The sequence below is a fragment of the Olea europaea genome, unplaced genomic scaffold, assembly GCF_002742605.1.
Source record: "Olea europaea var. sylvestris unplaced genomic scaffold, O_europaea_v1 scaffold856, whole genome shotgun sequence".
Classification (NCBI taxonomy): Eukaryota; Viridiplantae; Streptophyta; class Magnoliopsida; order Lamiales; family Oleaceae; genus Olea; species Olea europaea.
The window spans coordinates 113,750-134,982 of NW_019267010.1; the positions used below are offsets into that span (position 1 = coordinate 113,750).

Consider the following 21,233-nt stretch of genomic DNA (forward strand, 5'->3'; position numbering starts at 1 on the left):
TTAATAAAATAATATAACACATAAATTTAAATTATTATTATTTTTTAAATACATTTTTTTAAAAATTGTTATTCAAAGCATGTTCAGTATGGACTTTAATCCAATTAACATCAATGTTTTTATCGTTATTTCACTATTTTAGTCGTTATTTTTAAATTTTTTTCTTATAAATAAAATTTTTTTTATCACGATCAAAAAATTAATTAACAAAATTTTCACTAGCACTCAGCTCTTTATAGCATGGGATAATGAGACCAAAACGGCGCTTTATTATAAAAAGAGATATTTGGCGGTTTGTCTGAACTGCGCGAAAGTATCTAGGTGAAAAAGAAAGAAAGAAATATAAATAGAGGTAAACGAAGCGACAAATCACCGAGACCCTCCCTGCCCGCAAATCGCCGTGCGCGTGAAAAATCTCTCAAACTCGCTGCAATTTGGGAATTCCAAATCACCCACCGATGAATACGTTGGCTCTGCCATCGGCGATTACGATTTTTCCTCAGAGTAAACGCTGTATACGGAGAGTAAAATTGCCACGAGCCGCGCTGGTGGAGGCGAAGCCTCGACCAGTTCCGGCAACTAGAGGAGGCGGGAGGCTCGGGAGCGGTGGCGACAATGTTCCGGGGACTGTCCTGCGAGTTCGAGAGGAATCTTCCTCTTATGCTCTATCTCCCAGAGACCGAGCTGATGATATGCAAGCAGAAGCCAGGGCGATGGCCCGCGCTGCTAACGCTTCTGTATATACACCCGAATTCTTGGCCGCCAAATATGGCTCCCGCCCAATCAAGGTAATGCAGAGGGCGATTGAAATATTTTCTGGCCTTGGTTATTTTACCTTCAAGCTGTGGTTCGACCAGTTGAATGGGCAGCTAGTTCAGAACCAAAGATTGCGGGCAGTTGAACTTAGGCAGGTTTTCACGAGATTGGGACCTACTTTTGTGAAAATTGGCCAGGGCTTGTCCACCAGACCGGATTTGTGTCCACCCGCATACCTTGAGGAGCTCTCTGAATTGCAGGTAGTATTTCGTTTATTTATACCTGTTTATGATTTCATTTCAATTTTAGGTGCAGTTTCCTTTGAATCAGATAATTTTGAGCTGTGTCTAGATAGAGTTTTTTGCTAGCGAGTTTGGGTGAGTACAGGGGACAAAAGCGATGGGTAGGTGATGGATAGAATAGAGATTGATCAAATTTCTCACTGTCTTCCGTACCACGCATAATTTGTTGGAGTATGTTGTTGAGACTTTTTCAATAAATGTTTATTATCACTGAAACTTATATGAGCTTATTTAATAATTTGTTATATAATCCTTATCACCATTATTGTGATGGAGCAGGATGCTTTGCCAACTTTTCCAGATGAAGAAGCGTTTACATGTATTGAGAGAGAGTTGGGACTTCCACTCGATTCTGTTTATTCATCAATATCTGCATCTCCGATTGCTGCTGCCAGTCTAGGTCAAGTGTACAAAGCTCAATTAAAGTACTCTGGCCAGGTTGTTGCTGTGAAGGTGCAAAGGCCTGGTATTGAAGAAGCTATAGGGCTGGATTTTTATCTTATAAGAGGTTTAGGTTTCCTCATAAATAAATATGTTGATATAATTACAAGTGATATCGTTGCTCTTATTGACGAATTTGCTCGAAGAGTTTACCAAGAGCTCAATTATGTGCAGGTTAGTTTCTGATATTATTTTGCATTTACTACTGTAGAATATCATTGTGGGGTACTTTTCTTATACATAGAGATTTAAAGGATATTCCCTTTCTTTCTATTGTGTGAAGTGTAAAGCTATTGGTTGAGAATGTTAATTTTGAAAGGTCTATGCAGGAGGGGCAGAATGCAAGGAGATTTAAAAAGTTGTATGCTGACAAACAAGATGTCCTTGTCCCAGATATTTTTTGGGACTGCACAAGTGGGAAGGTACTAACAATGGAATGGGTTGAAGGAGTCAAATTAAATCAGCAAGATGCTATCGAGAGACAGGGTCTCAAAGTTCTGGATCTTGTCAACATAGGCATTCAATGCAGTCTTAGACAGCTGCTTGAGTATGGGTATTTTCATGCAGATCCTCATCCGGGGAACCTCTTAGCAACACCTGATGGGAAGCTCGCTTTTCTTGATTTTGGAATGATGAGTGAAACTCCTGAACAAGCAAGATCTGCCTTAATTGGTCATGTTGTCCACATGGTCAATCGAGACTATGAAGCTATGGCTCGTGATTATTATGCTTTAGATTTTTTGTCCCCTGATGTAGATGTATCTCCCATCGTACCAGCTCTGAGGAACTTCTTTGATGATGCACTAAATTCAACTGTGAGTGAACTCAACTTTAAAACCATCGTGGATGGTTTGGGTGCTGTTTTATACAAATATCCATTTAATGGTGAGCAACTTGTTTCCCTCTATTCATCAACACCATCAGTATTATTGCCTTTGTTATGCTGTATTTTCTTTTAAAAGTTATAGCAGTCTTATTCCTTTTATGATACTGTTGTTGAATGTAAATCAGCTGCTCTCTTGTTTAATATTGTTTATTTGCAATCTGTTGACAACCTTTTATAATAATAGAAGTTTCCGGAAAAGGTATTATACGCAATAGATTAATTGCGTGCTTATAAACATAAAATGTGCATTAATAATTATATTTGGTGCTTGTTTGGTATAGCTTTTTAAGTGCTTCTAAGCTATGGCTCTCATGGAATTTGCGGATTAAGTTGTGGGTCCTACAAAATATGTGGATGAAAAGTATGTTTGACCATCTTAAATTATAATGTAAGCTTTGCCAAAATGTGCTCTTGACATTCAATTATCTGCATCACAACTAACGCTGCTGGTTCTACTTTAATATAATTTTTGCAGTTCCAGCTTATTATGCATTGATTTTAAGGTCACTTACTGTTCTGGAAGGGTTAGCACTGTATGCTGACCCTAATTTTAAAGTGATGGCTGCATCATATCCGTATTTTGCTAAAAGGCTTCTTACTGATCCTAATCCGTATCTGAGAGATGCTCTTATTGATTTGCTATTCAAGGATGGGAGATTCAGGCATGTATATCTGTTTTTTTCTTTTTCATATTTCTGAACTATGATTGGAATCTGGAAGAGTAATTCTAACTAGTGCTGTTGGTCAAATTAACGAAAAGCATCCATCATTTGCTTCAGGTGGAACAGACTTGAAAACCTTCTAGTACAGGGAAAGAAAGATAGAGATTTTTCTGCTAAAGATGCCTTACAACCCGTCCTCAAACTATTACTGGGTCCAGATGGTGAAGATCTTAGGGTTTTAGTGATTAAAGAGGCTGTTCGTGTCACCGAGGCTGTTACTCTGGGCGCTGTAGTTGAATCTTACAACTCAGTGAATGATCTTGTGCGAAATCTTATTTTCAATGGCAATGGAATGGGTTTTTTTGCTATGACCACTGCTGAACAAGAAAGCATGTTGGAGCTTAGGGCACAAGTATTTAGGATATGGGGGTTACTGCGGTCCTCAGAGAACTTTGATCCCAGTATTTTGCTGCCCATATTACAGGTAAAAAGCTAAATACGTGCTTTTTTGTTATTAATTTTATGTTTCATTTCGACTAGCCTTTTCTGATTTCTTACCATAGCTAGACCCATAAATTAGTCTTGATATGATTTCTTATAATTGAAAATAAAAATAAATGGTCGATTTAATTTTTTTTATGCTCTACTCTATACTTCAAAAATGTATATTTATTTCTTGATATGCCTTAATAATGTAAACTTAGGGTCCATTTGATTGCAAGAATGGAATTTGGGTGGAAAGAAAACGAATTTCAGAGAACTGAATTACCTAGAACTTGCTTTTCTAAGAATTGTCAATTAAGGGTCCGTTTGATTGCAAAAATGGAATTTGGATAGAAAGAAAACGAATTGAAGGGAATTGAATTGCCTGGATATTGTTTTAGTGGGAATTGTCAATTAATAGTGTTTGATTGGTATAATTTTTCACCTGAAAAATGTTAAAATAAAATGTTTTTTGTTATTCGGTTGTCTTTGTTTTTCATGAAAATTGTCAATTTAAAGGATATTCACTTCTACAATTGTTTTTGAGAATTTGTTTCCATTGCCAAAAAAATAAAATAAAAAAATAAATTCAAAAATCATCTATATTTTGGTGTTCGTTTGACTTTATTTTAGATGAAAATTATCAATTTAAGGGATATCATCTTTTATACTGGTTCCTATAATTTGTTCCCATTACCAAAAATAAAATAAAATAAAAAAGGTGAAAAACGAATTTTCAACGTTTTGGTGAGAATTGATTTTCGACCAAATCATGAAAAATGTAAGTTTGTGGAGATAAGATGGAAAACGAATTCCATGAAAAACTTTTACTATCAAACACACAAAATTGGTGGAAAATGGATTTTCCATGGAAATTGTGCAAATCAAATATGGCCTAAATGTGTTTGATTGGTATAATTTTTCACCTGAAAAATGTTGAAATTTTGAATCTTTTGGTGTTCGTTTGACTTTATTTATCATGAAAATTATCAATTAAATGGATATATTTTTTTACAATTGTGGATAAAATTTATTTCCATTGCCCAAAAAAAAAAGTTGGAAAACCCATTTTTCCACCAAACCTGGAAAATGCAAAAAAAATTTCCATATCAAACATGGCCTTATAGGAATTTAGAATTAAAAACCTGTGCAACTGGAATTTATTATTATTATTATTATTTTTTTTTTTTTAAGTTTAGAAAATTCTTCAAATATGTCCTTTTGATATATGATTCCACTTGTATGGCTGACCTGATTTAATTATATATACTCCAACTTCCCTCTCTTCAATTAATATTTTTGGCAAAATTCTTGCCTCGTACTTAAGCTCGCTCGCTCTCTCTCTCTCTCTCTCTCTCTCTCTCTCTCGTGAATGATTATCTTTTGACAGAAACAAAATTCCTTGATCTCTTTAAACAAAAAGAACAACTATACCCATAATTCTCATCAAAATAATTCTGTTAGAGACGTTCACCCACTTAGAAAGATTTCCTCATCGATCGAATATCTGTTGCTGTAACCTTCTTCACAACGTGAATTCCAATAATTTTTAATTATGTGATTGATGATTGTTTGAAAAATAACTACTGTTGGTATCTGTTGATATTACCACAAATTGTGTGGATATGAAAAATAGCACCATTGTACGTGTAAAATCTGGATGTACTTTTCAAGCCAACATAGCTTTCTTTCCTTCAATAAAACTATTTGTACATCCGGGGTTGACACCTCGGATGACACTCCTCTCACAAGAGAGGGGGGTCCACACGTAATAAAATAATTATGGGTCCCTCTCTTGTGATGGAGTGTCATTTGAGGTGTCAACCTTGGATGTACAGATAGCAAAGTCCTCTTTCCTTTAAATTAAAATAAGAGAGATGCTACATTTCCAGAAAAATAGATGATATGGTAGTTGGCAGATTCTCACAATTGGGGGTCCCACTTTTTTTTTTTCAAAATATTTTATTCAGCGGGTCCCACAAACAATGTGAGTATTTGTCAAAATGCATGTCAACCATTTTTCTGTACAAATGATTTTTCTTTTAAAATAATGGACAAGCTGGCTCGACATACGTCAATGAACAGGTACTCCAAGAACCTGAAGCACGAAATCTTGGGGGGCGTGTGGTTGGTGGAATTTTTCAACGTCTTGCAGCACGCTTACTACAGCAAATTCTCCGAGTTCCACCATCAAGTTCTGCTCCAACATCGTAAGTATTGTCCATTTATAAGCTGATTCAAGTTCTTTTATTCCTTCGCCTGGGTTGGAAGGCCAACTCCCTCCCGAATCAGCAATGAGTGATATAGAATAGGAGCTGATGAAAAGGAAATCAAAGTAAATAACATTTATATTTTCATTCATTTCGATGTAATTGTCCAATGATGGTAATAGTTGGATGTCCTTATGAAACCCAACCAGTGTCCCAGAGAAAAGTGACGAGACAGCGTGGGGGTTTCATTGTGTAAAATATGAAGTGAATTATACGGGATATCAATAGAATTATTCTTGATCTGTAACTTTTGCAGGACTTACTATTAACTTATTCACCAATTAAATATATGTGTGCGTGCGCGCGTGCATGAACATTATGCGTAATGCAGTTGACACATGATTGTCAACCATATTTGTACGCATAGTTTTATTCATGGCGTAAATCCCTTACAAATGCGGACTAACATGAATACAAGAAATTGCATCTCGTCCAGAAGCACAAATTGTTGTCAATTTTATTGGATTGGAACAAAAATATTGCATCAAACTTTGATATTCTAATCTGCCCCAACCAAATTTTGAGTAATGCCTCTAGTCACACCAATGAAAAGCTAAAGTCATCTGCATATGTTTATATGACGCGCACAATCATAAATTTCTGATTGTACCAATTGATGTCTCTCTGCTTCCTTGGCGAATAAAATCAGTTTGGAAGTTCTTGGTGGGATTTTTATGGATTTATGGACAAGAATCTTTGTCAATTGTTGAATGCAAGCCATTCAAAGGAAAATTTTATCAGAGATTTGCTGATTGAGGAGGAAGAAGTTCTCCTCTGGTTAATCTTTAAAAATGCCCAATCGTTTGAGAAGATGTTCAAGTTCGAAAGACGCGCAATGATGATTAAGAAAGATACAACCCAAAATTGCTTCACACTATAGATTCGCCCATTTTCGCCTTTGCTCTGATGGAAAATCCATATGTATTCGTTTACGATGCAGTTCTTGGAGCCTTCATAAATTGTCTTCGCCCATTTCAAGCTTTACGATCTACACTGACATGCTAAGGAATGTTATATCTCCCAGTAGTTTTACATTCCCGGCAATAACTAAGAGCTGTAGAGTTTTATCTGCTGTGGGATTTGGGGAATGTGTTCATAGACAGGTCTGGAAATACGGGTTCCCATCGCACATTCTATGTTCTAACTGCAATTGTTGATTTTTAATTAGAGTTTGGTGTAGGGTTTTTGAGTCAAAGATGCTGTTCGATGAAATGCCTGAAAGAGATGGTTTCGCTTGGTCTGCAATGATCGAAGCTCGAGATGTTTGGGATTTGGTTTCAGAGAAGAGGTTGTTTGATGAAATTACGGAGAAAAACATTGCTCCGTGGAATACAATGATTAATGAATCATGGATATGTGAGAGTTAGCGATGTTAACTCTGCAGAAGAGTTATTTTTGTGATGCTTGAGAAGGATTTGATTTCGTGGACGACAATGATACGTTGTCATGAAAAAACAAGCAATGCGCTGTTATTTGAGCCCATTTTTTCATCAAAATACATTCTTCAACAGTGATTTGACCCTATTTCAACTACACATTCTTTGATAAAATAATATTACTCACAAATTCATGAATTTTCTTTACTTTTTAACCACATTTCTCATTAATACATTGTTCAAAAATGCATTTTACGTTTTTTACAAGAATGGGGCTCAACATGTTAGAGCCTTTCTATGAACTGAAGAATGAAGAAGTTCAACCTGATGAAGTGACCATGTCGACAGTACCCATCTTGGGGCACTGAACCAACGGAAGGAAATACATATCTATGCAATGCAAAGTGGTTATAATCTCGATGTTTATATTGGGTCTGCATTGATTGATATGTATGTGAAGTGTGGCGTCTTGGAGATGGTGCTTTTGGTATTTTTCAAATTACAGGGGAAAAATCTGTTCTGTTGGTATTCAGTAATTGATGGGCTTGCTGTTCATGGGCACGCTGTAAAAGCATTATTAGTGATGTTTAGCCGAATGGAGAACATAAAACCAAATGATGTGACCTTCGTTGGTATTCTTGGTGCTAGTACTCGTGCAGGACTTGTGGAAAAAGGCCGAAGGATATTCTTTAACATGACAACAAAAATTAAACACTATGGGTGTATGATTGATTACACGAAGCTGCCTTTGTAAGCTTTACAAGAACTAGGAGATTGATCGAGTTGCTGTTAATCGATTGATAGTATTGATATTATACCTTTTTTAGTTAACATGTATGCTGAAGCAAAGTTGCAAGAATTAGGACAATAATGAAGGAACATGGAGTAGAAAAGAGAAGCCGAGGTTCGAGCTGGATTGAAGTGGAAAATAAGACGCACCAGTTTTCTGCTTGTGAAATCATCCAGCATCAAGAGAAATTTACTCTCTCTGGATGTGTTAGATGTGCAAGGGTTGCGGTAGCTGAGGGCCAATATTTGGATGCTATACACCGTGTAGGTCAATCTTGTTCACCGAGCACAAAAGTAACTAGGTAAAAAGTTGGGGTCTTCTTCGACAGCGAATCTAGAATTTTGACAGATATGTTTTCTTTAGAATTCCTTAAAATTTCTTTATTTTTATTTAATTTTTCAGTAGACTGACTGAGGGAGGATATAACAAGTCGTCAACTGAGTAGTCGAGGTTAGATTCATGTTGGAGGAGATTTAGGTAGAGCGTGTTAAGCATCAGATAGATGCAGTCATTATCAAGTTGTTCCGTTTACGAGACGAAAATGAAGAAATGACTGCACTAGCTACAAGCATATCCAAAATATATATCCAGGATAATATATTGATATGGTGTATCAGAATCTATCATCATCAACTCTTTGAAATTTGTAAAAAAGACGTAAGAAATGGAAACACCAGTATTCTGGATTTCCTAGCCAACTCCAAATCCACTATGATAGCTAGTGATGTTAAATCCAATGATTAAATTTAGATAATTTAACTTACCAAAACTACTTACATCTAACCTTTGCTGAAATTTCTTTCTTTGCTGTTTGCTCCACCCACCTTAAATTTATAAGCTAATTGCTTGCCATACGAGACTGAGGCAAGGGATCACAGATGGTGGTGGGCACAAACTGCTTCCCATTATCAACCTACACACTATCACCAATATAATTATGTATGATTATAAATAAAAAAACAGATGGATATAATGTTAAAACAGATCAAGAACAGCTAGCTAGGATCTTGCTTAGAAATCTGCAATTTATATTTATCATGGGCGAAGAATATCTGTCATCTCTCCCAGTCCTCGACTCATCCTTGATCACTACCATAGCTTTTGTAGCAGTACTTGTCTCGTTAATCATTACTATTTTTATCATTATTGGCGAAACAGGAAAACTTTATTCAACGAGATCAAAGCCTTTGAATCTTCCTCCGGGCAGCTATGGATGGCCAATTCTTGGTGAAACATTGGAATTTCTTGGAGCGGGCGTGGATGGGATACCAGAGAAATACATTAAAGAGAGAATGGAAAAGTACCAGTCCACTGAGGTGTTCAAGACTTCACTTATGGGTGAACCTGTAGCAGTTTTGTGCAGCCCCGCCGGGAATAAGTTCCTGTTTAGTAATGAGAATAAACTGGTCACAATTTGGTGGCCGAACTCTGTCAGGAAGCTGCTTGGACCCTGTCTAGCCACTACTAGTGGGGATGAAGGGAAGCAAATGAGGAAAATGCTATCTTGTTTCATAACTCCTGATGCATTTACAAGGCTCTATATTAAAACTATGGATGTCGTAGCCCAGCAACACATCAATACTCACTGGCTAGGTATGACTATTGCACAAATGAACGTATATAGTACAATATATATTTCTAAATTCGGGTGTATTCTGATATTCTTAAGACCATTAAACTACATAATATTTTTGTGTGAAGGTAAAGAAGAGTTGAAGGTGTTCCCAATCATCAAACTATATACGTTTGAACTTGCATGTCGCCTCTTTATGAGCCTTGAAAACCCTCAGCAAATTGCCAAACTTGCTGCCCTGTTTAATGTCTTCTTGAAGGGGATAATCTCAGTCCCTCTTAACTTCCCTGGAACAAGATTCTTCAATGCAAAGAGAGCGACAATTGCTATTAAGAAACAACTACAAACGATAGTCAGAAACAGGAGAGTAGCTCTAGAACAGGAAACTGCTTCAGCTTCACAAGACCTTTTATCACATTTGCTAGCCCATCCTGATGAAAATGGCAAGTTTATGCCTGAATCAGTTATCGTGAATAATATATTGATGCTACTCTTTGCTGGTCACGACACCTCTAGTGTTGCCATAACTATGCTGATGAAGAGACTTGGACAACTTCCTCAAACTTATGAAAAGGTATTCAGAGGTAAGTGGAAAACCCCTTTGCTTCACCTTGTTGCCATATCCATTTCTAATGATTTTTGTTTCAAATCAGAGCAAGGTGCAATTGCATCATCCAAAGAAGCAGGGGAATTTCTACAGTGGGAGGATATACAGAAGATGAAGTACTCGTGGAATGTAGTGTCTGAAACTATGAGACTATCACCACCTGTCATAGGTGCTTTTAGAGAAGCGCTAGTCGATTTTAAGTATGCAGGTTATGACATTCCCAAGGGATGGAAGGTATTTTTTTCTTATTTATTCATACATCTTTTATGAGATTCTCCATGAATTGCAGAATTTTCTTTCCCATTTTTTTTACAAGGAATTCAAGAATTTCCATAACAGTTATTTATTTGCCTTCGAACTCATGATTCGTGACCGAATTATGCTGTTGCAACAGTTATACTGGAGTGCCTCTTTGGCGCACACAGATTCTAGCTTGTTTCAAGAGAACATAAATTTTGATCCATCAAGATATGAAAGGGCAGGACCTATTCCATTTTCTTATGTTCCATTTGGAGGGGGACCCCGGATGTGCTTGGGAAAAGAGTTTGCTCGACTGGAAATACTTATATTTCTACACAACATTGTTAAGAGATTTCAATGGGATTTACTGATTCCTGATGAGAAAGTAGAATATGATCCTTTGCCCACTCCAGTCAAAGGACTTCCAGTTCATCTTCATCCTCACAAGCCTTTAGATGTTGTAGCTTCTTATGTTGATGCTTCATTGCATTAGTTGAAGAAAATTGGAGATTGATATTGAGAAATATAGTCAATCCCATGTATTAAGTTTCAGCACTAGCTAGGTTCATTGGAACTTTTGTCAGGATTGAGGAAGAAACTCAAGTGCACTGATGCAGAACAGGCATCTTAATCTTCACCTAGCTTAAATAGAATTTTAGTAGGTAAAAGTTTGTTCAATGAAAATTTCCACTGTATTTCCTTGAGTAAATTTTGGTCGTGTACTTGATATTCATGATAGAGAAATGGAATCAAGAATTAAAATTCATTATGATTAAAATTGACAACTCTCTACTTTCTTTTAGTCTTTGTGTAAACATATGCATATGATTGACTAAATTGTAAAACAATTGAAACAACCAATCTCTAACCAGATAATCCAAGTGTTATCTTGAGTAAGTATTCCTAATATGCAAAATTCAATAATGGGAACCTCCTTACGCTAGGTCCAGTAGGAGATCGGCATTTTAAACGTCTGAATTCTGTTGGAAATCTTTCGGAAAGTAAGCCTAGCTCCTCCAAATTATTGGTGTAGACTGCCGCTTTTATTCCTTATTGAATATGCCGAATATTGACTTGATAGCATTGATAGCATTTTCATTGATAAACGATTCATCAAACTTCTTCATGAGAGGTTCGAATTCCTCAGATGCCCTTATGTTGGCAAGGTCAGGATCTGTCCTGATTCTCTATCAAAATGGCATCACACAGAACAGTTTTATGATAACTAGTCTAAACATAACAAGGAATGGTTTTAATCCTAGGTAACTTACCTTAAAATCTTCAAATTCGCCTTTCAGAGCATCCTCTAGGGCAGACAGGCCAGCTTGTATCTGGGATAAGTTATAACAGAAGGTGACGGTTTTAGAGAAGAAAATGAGAAAAGGGCAGGTAATTACTCAATAAATACACACCCACATGCCTACTGAAACAATGTTAACTACAATAACAATGAAATGGCATGCCATGCACCATTCTTAGATAGAAGGACCTTTCATTGTCCTTGGTATATATTGTGACGAGTGCTAACTCAATTGGAACCAGTAAAATGGCCAATTCATAATGGGTTTGAACTATTGTTTACCTGATTAAGCTTCGAATAACAGCATGCTACGTTGTAACTTGCCACAGATGCTTCATTTGGCTCTGGTTTTGATCCCAATACTGACTCAAATTTCTCCAGTGCCTCTTCGTACTTGGCATTCCTTCACCCATTATTACAAGAAAAAACAACGTAACCAAGTTATTTTTAAATTCTGAGGCTGGATTTGACTTAGCATTAGCAAACTACATTGTACAAACTCAATAGTTGATGTGGCACAGAGAGTAAAGAGTACAGGGCTTTTAGAGACTATCCGAGGACGGACGCAAAGCAACAACAAACTAACCTTATTTCAAATAAATTTGTAATTAGCTACATTGATCTTTATTGCCTATTCTGTTTATTGCTTTAGATTTCCCTTTCCCAACTATATCTATTTAGGTATCTAAAGCAACTACTCATTCAAAATTATCACAGGCCAAATTAATTTTGGACGCCCAAACTAAGTATCATTTTCGTGTAGCCCAAAATCCAAGCACTTAAAAATATTAAAGCTCAATTTCGCAATGTAGAAGGTTCAAAAAAGAGGTTTTTCAACCCCCAGGCTCGACCATAACCCTTGAGCAAATCAAATCATCATTGTGTTGAAATCGTGAAAGAAAGAGAAGAGGAGACATAGCATAGATTGTACAATTGAAGGAGATATGCAACAAGAATAGACAAGGATAAAAGTAGTGCAATGCAATCTAGATGAAACGTGGGGCTTTACTTGTAAAGCTGCAATCCTTCTTGAAGGTCTTTCTCTCTCTGTTGTTTCTGCTCTTTTTTCCTAAGGTAATTTTGCATCTGCAATCAATTACAAGTTTAATATTACAATAGGGATGAATTAAGATGTTCGGTAATATAAGAAAAATTAACCAAAATCGAGATGACTCACTTGAATTTCTCTCACTCTGCCACTGATAACACCAGAGTTCCTCTCATTTCTGATAACTTCCTTTTCAGTCAACTCGCCACCAGTATCCACCTTTCCTAATAAGCGAAAACCATGCTACTAAGGATAAAACATTATGCAAGCCTTCATTTCACCAACGTTTACATTTATGGGAAATGTGAATGTCAAATTCAAATGTTAATAGGACTCCAGTTCTTATTCACATTTGAAGCTATAAATAAAGCAAAATACCATCATTTCCATTCCATAAGCTTTCTCTATAGTAAAGAATTGTAATTAATTGTCAACACGAGCAATAGCATGCTTCAATCAGCGTGGGAAGATGGTAACCAACGTAAATTAATTACCATATCTCTTCTGCATTTTCATGAGTAGTGGACCAATTCTTTGTCGAATGGTATACATGGTTCTTCCATATTCAGCCGCAGGCCATATTTCTTCACCAAAAACTGCACTGAATTAATAATTTTGTTTCATTGCTTAATTTATCACATTTGATTTGATTTCTAAAGCAGAGACTATTACCAAATTCATTAGATCCATTGAAAAAAGTGGTGTATAAATCTGCAGAAATGAATCAGAAATTACCTTGTGGCAAGCACTTTGTCCCCAACAGTGAACTGCCCAGTTTGATCAGCTGAACCACCAGGTGCAATGGCATCAATGTAAGTCCCACCATCTCTACCCTTGGCAAATCTCAATCCGTAGGGCTGCACAATTTCAACTTCATACTCTTCATATTTTTCCTCTTCTGATTCTGAGGTCTCTTCAGTCTCTGTTTCGGAAGCTTTAAAAATCAAACTGCTCGAACTATTAGTAGCGTTAAACAATGGATGAAAAACAACATTGTTCTTCTGATTGATCTTCAGTAAAGAGCAGAAAGCTAATGGGGTGTGCTTAGCCATGGCTGTGACTCTAGTATTTCCATTTCTGAGCAAAGATGGAGATGAAGAACATAGAGAAGCCACAGGCGCCATAGTTATCAATGAATTGTAGCTCTGTCGATCACGAAGTTGAAGAAACGAATGATTAATTGAGCTTCATGCTGATTTCTGGTGTTGCAGTTCCAAAGAGATTACAGGAGGAAGAGTGACTAGCGGCTCTAATAAGCCCTTCAATTTTATGCTTCCACGTGGCACTTTGGAAATCGAATTGTGGATTTGCCCAATTACGAATCAGAATATTCTTGCTCTCTATATAAATTAAGGAGTTAGATTGGTAGCAGATTTTGATAAAAATTGATAAAATATATTATTAAAAAATTATTATATTATACATATGATTAAAATTAATTGTTGACATTGACTTATATTAAAATTTATATTTTAATTCTTACCAAACAAAATATTGCCCATGATTCATAACTTTTTCCCATATTTTAATTACACATTATTCAAAAAAAATATTTTCCACAAAATAACTTCTTAAAAAATAACATCAAGCAAGGACTAAACACGTTAAGTTTACACGTTTGACGCAGTTTAAATTATAACTTAAGATGATTAAATATATTTTTATTCACGTACTTAGTGAAATCAACAACTTATAAACACCTAAAAACACTAAAAACGAGCATGGTGTTGTTTTTCATCTTAAATTAGTGCCCTAAAATATGACGTACAATATGTTCTAGCAAGCAACACACTTAAAGTTGATGAAATATATATATATATATATAGTAAAAAAAAATTGATAAAAATTATAAATCCTATACAATGTGTGGTTAAATTAAAGTTTGACTTATTGTACAAAATTATAACAATCGACCTCTATATTGAAATCGATATCATACGTATTCTCCACTTTAAAAGCACTTAAACTAAATGTTGGCAATAATGATTTTAGTCGTGCTTGATGCTTCCAATTGCATATTTTTTCCCTTTTCTTTTTAAATCGAGGCTGGTATCTACAATGTTTGAGTTTACATGATTTTGGTTCCTTAACTTTCAAATTTGGTTCTCAATCTATTTAAACTTATGAAATATTACAATGTTTGAGTTTACATGATTTTGGTTCCTTAACTTTTAAATTTGGTTCTCAATCTATTTAAACTTATGAAATATGACATTCAGGCGACTTAAAAATTGAACTTTAAGTGATTTGACGATTTTACTCTTGCGAAAATTTTGTGCAATTTTAACATTTGTATTAATGATTTCCATCATGTAAGAAATAAGATCCATTTGTAACCTCACTTATGAAGGTCATATCCAAAATATTATACTAATTGAAAGGTCAAGGAGTATTGTTAGTCTTAACCTACTTAATTTGGATAAATTTCTCCAAGGATTCACAAGTATGGCAATCATGTTCCTAACTTTCAACACTATAAAAGTATTAGTTTCAAGGAAATCAAATTGGTATTCCATCTTCAGCCCCTCAACCTTCTATTTTCCATTGCAGTTCTGTATACTAACAAACAGTTTAAAATTGCAACAAACACAATCTACAACAGGGTCACACTCCTCCATAAAACAGGAAATTCCTCGGAAAAATTGCAACTCAAGATCGAATAAGGTTACATTATTCATGTCATCACAATTACATGTTGAATTGCAAATCGGAAATAAGCCGTATCCATGCATGCCAATCTTGGTGGATTTATCTTCTAACCTACAAATAATTATATAAAACTAAGTTCCTGCAACCAACTTGAACTGTAGTATGTTGACAAAATATATGTGGAATGCAGATCAATTCGGAACTTGGAACAACCACCAGCAGTTTCTCATATCCAGTTTGCTTAGTAACCGTATCCTGACAAGATCACAAAGTACCTCAGTACTGCTAAAATGGAGAAAAGCAAACTGTGGGATTCATTAAATATAAAGGTATAATGAGTAAATATACCTGAATTGTCCATTGGGTTCCCAGCAGGAACTGGTTCAGGCTCCTTGATCTCAACAACTACACAGTCGGACATCAAGAATGTCTTGGCCACGGAGGCTGCGTGTTCTAAGCAACATCTGACCACCTACACGCAACATAGAAACTGCTAAATCTCTAGAAGAATTTTGCTGAGTTAACAGGCCTACCAACACTCACACTAAGTGGGTCCGCAGGGGACCCACTTGTATAACCTGTACATGAAGTGCCACTCTCTAGAAACCATGTACTGAAAAATGAACAAAGTGTCATATTCGTAAGCTTTTACAGCCAATATACCAATAGAATAAGGGCTTTGCTACTTGTACATAAAAAATGGTACATAAAATGACGGGAAGGGGAAAGATTGGATAAAAAAAATTGATTGTGTTTTAAAAGTACAAATGATAAAATGGTACGCAAGGCATTACATAAAATGACGTGGAGGAAAATGATTGAATAAAAAAGTTGATTGTGTTTTAAGCTGGCAAACGATTGGGTGAAATCTGATATTATGTAACTCATTATATAAAGCTTGATATACATGGTTTATAGAATAATATTTGTCAAATAAGCACCATTACAGGATTGATCGAACCAACATAACAAATCACACGAGAGGAACACAATGCACCCATAATCCATTTTCTTCTTTTCATCACATCCTTTATAGAAAAAGCATCACGATAACTGACAGTCATCAAAGGTGGATACTCACCCAACAACTTCATATTCCAAATTCTAGAAACCCCTCCCAATACCCAAGTGTCTAAACATGAACAAGAAAAAAAAAATCAAAGAAAGGAAGCAATATTCCTACACCTTTTAGTCTTACTAAGATAGGCACAAAATAAAGATAAGAATTACGAATTCAAATTTTAGAGCCTAACAAGATGCTTTATCAGCATAAAGAAAATATTCACAATATATCATATCACCTTGGTTGGATCAATTATCCCAGCAGACATTAAATCTTCATACTCTCCGGTGGCAGCATTGTATCCATATCTTGGATCATCACTAGAGAGCACCTAAACGTACAATAATTAAACAGAAATGTCGGATTAGTCATAAAACTTGAATACGTTAAATTATGACATTATATGCAATACAACCAACCACATAACATATTTATAACCACTGATGCACAGAAAACAACTAGGTTTTTAGGTTTCTCAATTGGTAAATTTAATCGACAAATACCCAATAATTCATATACCTTCTCACTTACAACACTTCCATTGACACCAGCATTTTTGGCAATCAACTTCAGAGGGTAACTCAAAGCTCTTTTGACAATATCTGCCCCAACCTACATTTTAGTGGCATTTTGAGTTATAATCAGCATATAACATCGTTGAGCATCGTCACAGCATATCAAGGACTGTCCTACGAAACTTGCAATGCTAACCAGTATCAACTTGCAATAAGACATTTCTTGTAAGTATACCCTAAATTTGAACGTGGATAATTAAAAATCTTGCATCCGGATATTTTACCTTCTCTTCATCATTCTCCAGGGTTTCCTTAATGGCATCAACCTTGGATGCCAGTCTCAGCAAAGTACATCCACCTCCAACAACAATTCCCTCCTCAACAGCTGCCTGTAAGCCATATATAACATCATATTTTAGAGGTACATTCTTTCAACCAGCAGAATCATAGAACAAAATTTTCTAGTAAATTGAACCATATATCTCCACCAACAGCATACCTTCGTTGCATTAAGAGCATCTTCTACTCTAAGCTTCTTCTCTTTTAGCTCTGTTTCAGTTTGAGCTCCAACCTTTGAGTTGGAAATTTTAATCAGCAATGCCGTAATTCACTTTTCAGATAAATGAAAATTGCAAACTTCACTTGACTCAAAAGTTACCTGGATCACTGCTACACCTCCCGATAACTTTGCAATTCTTTCATTCAGTTTTTCCTTTTCATAATCTTGCTCTGCAGCCTGCTAAAACAATAACAGGTCAAGGACAAAGGCACAGTGAACCATGTCAATATAATAACGTAGGTCAAACAGACGCACCTCAATAAGGTTTCTTATCTGTGCAACACGCTTATTTACAGCTTCCTGAGTGCTTCCATCACCAACAATTGTCGTAGCATCCTTGGTCAACACCACCTTTGCAGCCGTGCCCAGAACTTCTTTGTCAGCCTTGTCTAAGGTAAGCCCAACTTCTTCTCTAATAACAGTAGCTACATGCCAAGGAGAGAATAAATTAACTCAGGAATAATGTAGGCCAAACAAGTTGACAGGAAAAAAGAAATGAACAAGCCCAGATAGCATCAAAGGGAATAGCACGTGAGAATCAGAAAAAAGGAAATTAAAAATTACCTCCAGTTAGAATTGCAATGTCGTCGAGATACTGACTCTTCCTTTCACCAAAACCAGGAGCCTTGAGAGCAGCAATTTTCAAGGTTCCCCTTAGCTTGTTGACCACCAGAGTTGCCAGAGCTTCTTGCTCAATATCTTCAGCAATTATCAAAACAGGGTACCCACCTCGAATAGCATCTTCCAATACGTTAATAAGATCCCTTGCGTTTGTTATTTTCTTGTCAACAAGTAGTAACTACGCAAACAAATCAAAAGTTAGAAAACGGTATTAATTATTCCCAAAAGTAGAGAATTAGAATGCCTACCTTGCAGTTCTCAAACTCAACAGACATTTTCTCACTGTCGGTAACAAAGTAAGGAGAGATGTAGCCACGATCAAACTGCATTCCTTCCACAACATACAGATTATTTTCGGCACTTTTTCCCTCTTCAAGAGTCACAACACCCTTCCGGCCAACTTTGCTCAATGCTTCAGCAATCATGTTTCCTACTTCGTAGTTATTCCCAGCACTTACAGCAGCAACATCAGCCAGTTCACTATCTTCCACCTACAATTTGTCATTTGCAAAGAAGCACATGACATTTAGTAACTAAGGCAACCAAGCGTCAAGGTATAAGCAAACACAACTCCGAAATAGAATTATGCCTCAAATTTTCTTGGGAAACTATTAACTGGCAAGGTACCTCTTTTGACATTGACTTGAGCTCAGACACTAAGGCTTTGGAGGTTTTCTCAATTCCTCTGGTAATAAGGACAGGATTTGCACCAGCTGCCACCACCTGACATGCAGAATTAGAAATCTGATTAGTTTCCCAAACCCATAAGAGGAGATATAGCTGTATACCATTTGATAAACATACCTTAACACCTTCAGTAATGAGACCTTGTGCAAGAACAACAGATGTTGTCGTCCCATCACCAGCCAAGTCATTAGTCTTTGCAGCAGCTTGCCTCACCAATTTAGCACCAATGTTCTCAACTGGATCCTCCAACTCAACCTGCTCAGGAATCATGAACAACGCATTCTCATAAATGGAACCTGATATATCACAGGAGATGAAGATGGAACTAGCAAAGCATTGGGACAAGGTTTTCACTAGGACGTGTGGTGTTATTCAAGGAAAATGAATGACTTAGTAACCCAAAAAAAATCAGTAAATGGCTTTATCGTAACAATGCAATGGTAGAAATATCGGTAGCTAACAGTTATTGGGCAAACAAAATATTTAATTCAAAAAACTTCAAAAATATATCATTCTTAGAGAACAAAGTGCTTGTGCAAGTAGTTAGCTATAAATTAAAATACCCCCACATGCTTAAACTAAATAGCCCATCAAGCAACCACATGTATCCAGCCAATGAAATTATTCAAAAGTCAGCATACCTCTTTAGCCACTGTAACTCCATCATTGACAATTTTTGGGGCACCATACTTGCTCTCTAGAACAACATTTCTACCTTTAGGTCCAAGGGTAACACCAACTAAATCAGCAAGCTTGTTCACACCAATCTTAAACAAGAGAAACCTCGGTCAAGAACTTGCCCTGTACAGAGTGAAATTTGAAATAGTACAGTAACACAAACACCAGGTTCTTAGACTCACTTGCAATTTCTTAATAGCTGATCCATCCTTGTTGAAATACAACTCCTTTGCAACTGCTCTTATCTGGGGAGTGGAGGTTTTCTGGAGGTTAATATTCTTTCTCCTTCCAAATGAACTTGAAGATATAGAAGCCAAAGATGACAACTTGTTGGAAGAAGTTGCAAGTTTGTGATCCCGGCAGCTGGGAGCAGCTAAGGAGCCAACTGAGGACATACCAGTAAAAGTTGATGCCATTTTCTCCTAAAACATAATACAGACAACAGAGTTAGCAGCTTCTAAGGAGAATTCGAACAATGTAGAATAATATTTTTGCAATACAGAAAAGAACAGAAGATATAATGTATTCACTGCAACCAAGCAAAGGCAGGAAAAAGAAGTTTCGTGAAGAAGAATTTTCGTAAAATGACTCTCTAAATATTTGCTGTTAAATTCACCAAAAAGATAAACAATCCAAGGATTTTAGAAGATTGAATTTTTTTTATTGGTTTTCGAACTGAATATAAACTAAAGCTAACTTTCTTCAATTTCATAGAAACAAAAGCCTAAATCAAGAAATGGCAAAGCATTTCCAGCTTGCAATCTCGAGACTTGACTCAAAAGCTCGAGATATCCAACATAACAATCCTTGAAAAGAACCCGACTTTAGAAACAAACATAGCTTTTCTCTTCATTATTAATAGAGACATAGCTTCCAAACAAATATCATATGACCACAAACTTTAAATTACAAACAAAACCCAGAAGCCAAATTCCTAAAACACAGCGTATTCAACATAAAAACAAAATCACTAAACAGGAAAAGGTGAATGAGAAATGCAATTACAGGAAACACGTATAAAAAGAATTCAGATGTTATCCATTTCATTTGACGAACATTCTTTGAAAAAAAAAAAGTCCATTTAATTAATAAAGAACTTTGATTAATAACTTACAATAAGAATTTGGGGTTTTTGTTGGTGTAAATGAGAAGAAGGTGCAAGGAGGAGAAGTTTTATCCCGGACCTGAAACTGTGAGAATTGAGATACAAGCTAGGGTTTACTGGTGTGTGTAAAATTTATTGTAGGAAGAAGTTGGTGGGACACTGACAATGGAATAACGGTCACGTTTACTCTTGAAGCTTCCACTTCATCTCAGCCGTTGATCCGTCCTGCTCCCATAATTGGTTCTGCTTGCCCGTGCACTCGGAACACTCTAGAATTTGGTTCCCTGCTCTTTCTCAAGGAATTTATCCCGTCATATTTTCTTAACGTTTCTATTTTTTTTTTTTTTTTAAAGGCAATAAAATTTCGTATAAACTTTGTTCAATTGATTAATTGCACTTTTAGTTTGATATCAATCAAATAATTCTGTTCAATTCCATCAATTAAATTGACTAAAATCAATGACACAATAAATACTTATCTTTGTATTTATTTATATACAATGATCGTAATTTATTATTTGACACATCATTGACTCCATTCCTAAAAATTATCTTAGTTAAAATCAAATTAAAGTTTAACAATTCGATTGAAAAAATTAAAATTAGATTACCTGATCACATT

General features: G+C 35.9%; 4 protein-coding genes across 5 annotated transcripts; 2 read left to right on the plus strand and 2 right to left on the minus strand.

Annotated features, from left to right (window-relative positions):
• Positions 1–305: 305 nt before the first annotated feature.
• LOC111391897 (protein ACTIVITY OF BC1 COMPLEX KINASE 3, chloroplastic-like) lies at positions 306–9,326 on the plus strand. The gene is made up of 7 exons (XM_023017178.1): positions 306–1,016; positions 1,338–1,673; positions 1,829–2,384; positions 2,861–3,047; positions 3,165–3,531; positions 5,616–5,740; positions 9,125–9,326. The coding sequence occupies exons 1-7, from the start codon at positions 459–461 to the stop codon at positions 9,195–9,197; spliced, it is 2,202 nt and encodes a 733-aa protein (XP_022872946.1). The 5' UTR covers positions 306–458; the 3' UTR covers positions 9,198–9,326.
• Positions 9,259–11,152, plus strand: LOC111391911 (beta-amyrin 28-oxidase-like). The gene is made up of 3 exons (XM_023017191.1): positions 9,259–10,123; positions 10,193–10,380; positions 10,541–11,152. The coding sequence occupies exons 1-3, from the start codon at positions 9,259–9,261 to the stop codon at positions 10,877–10,879; spliced, it is 1,392 nt and encodes a 463-aa protein (XP_022872959.1). The 3' UTR covers positions 10,880–11,152.
• On the minus strand, positions 11,131–14,031 carry LOC111391898 (protein MET1, chloroplastic-like). The gene is made up of 7 exons (XM_023017179.1): positions 13,470–14,031; positions 13,229–13,335; positions 12,864–12,958; positions 12,696–12,772; positions 11,969–12,089; positions 11,658–11,717; positions 11,131–11,573 (listed from the first exon to the last, which is right to left on the minus strand). Exons 1-7 carry the CDS (start codon positions 13,856–13,858, stop codon positions 11,430–11,432), a joined length of 993 nt encoding a protein of 330 aa, XP_022872947.1. The 5' UTR covers positions 13,859–14,031; the 3' UTR covers positions 11,131–11,429.
• Positions 14,032–15,328: 1,297 nt separating this feature from the next.
• Positions 15,329–20,772, minus strand: LOC111391917 (ruBisCO large subunit-binding protein subunit beta, chloroplastic). Of its 2 annotated transcripts, none has more exons than XM_023017197.1 (15): positions 20,621–20,772; positions 19,689–19,928; positions 19,470–19,595; positions 18,946–19,083; positions 18,769–18,864; positions 18,390–18,632; positions 18,085–18,319; positions 17,776–17,945; positions 17,620–17,697; positions 17,461–17,532; positions 17,246–17,350; positions 16,966–17,058; positions 16,685–16,777; positions 15,732–15,855; positions 15,329–15,638 (listed from the first exon to the last, which is right to left on the minus strand). In XM_023017197.1, exons 2-15 carry the CDS (start codon positions 19,920–19,922, stop codon positions 15,625–15,627), a joined length of 1,821 nt encoding a protein of 606 aa, XP_022872965.1. In that variant the 5' UTR covers positions 19,923–19,928; positions 20,621–20,772; the 3' UTR covers positions 15,329–15,624. The 2 variants fall into 2 exon arrangements, with proteins under 2 accessions (XP_022872965.1, XP_022872966.1); XM_023017198.1 differs by having other exon boundaries at positions 19,689–19,925; positions 20,621–20,744.
• Between the last annotated feature and the right edge of the window lie 461 nt (positions 20,773–21,233).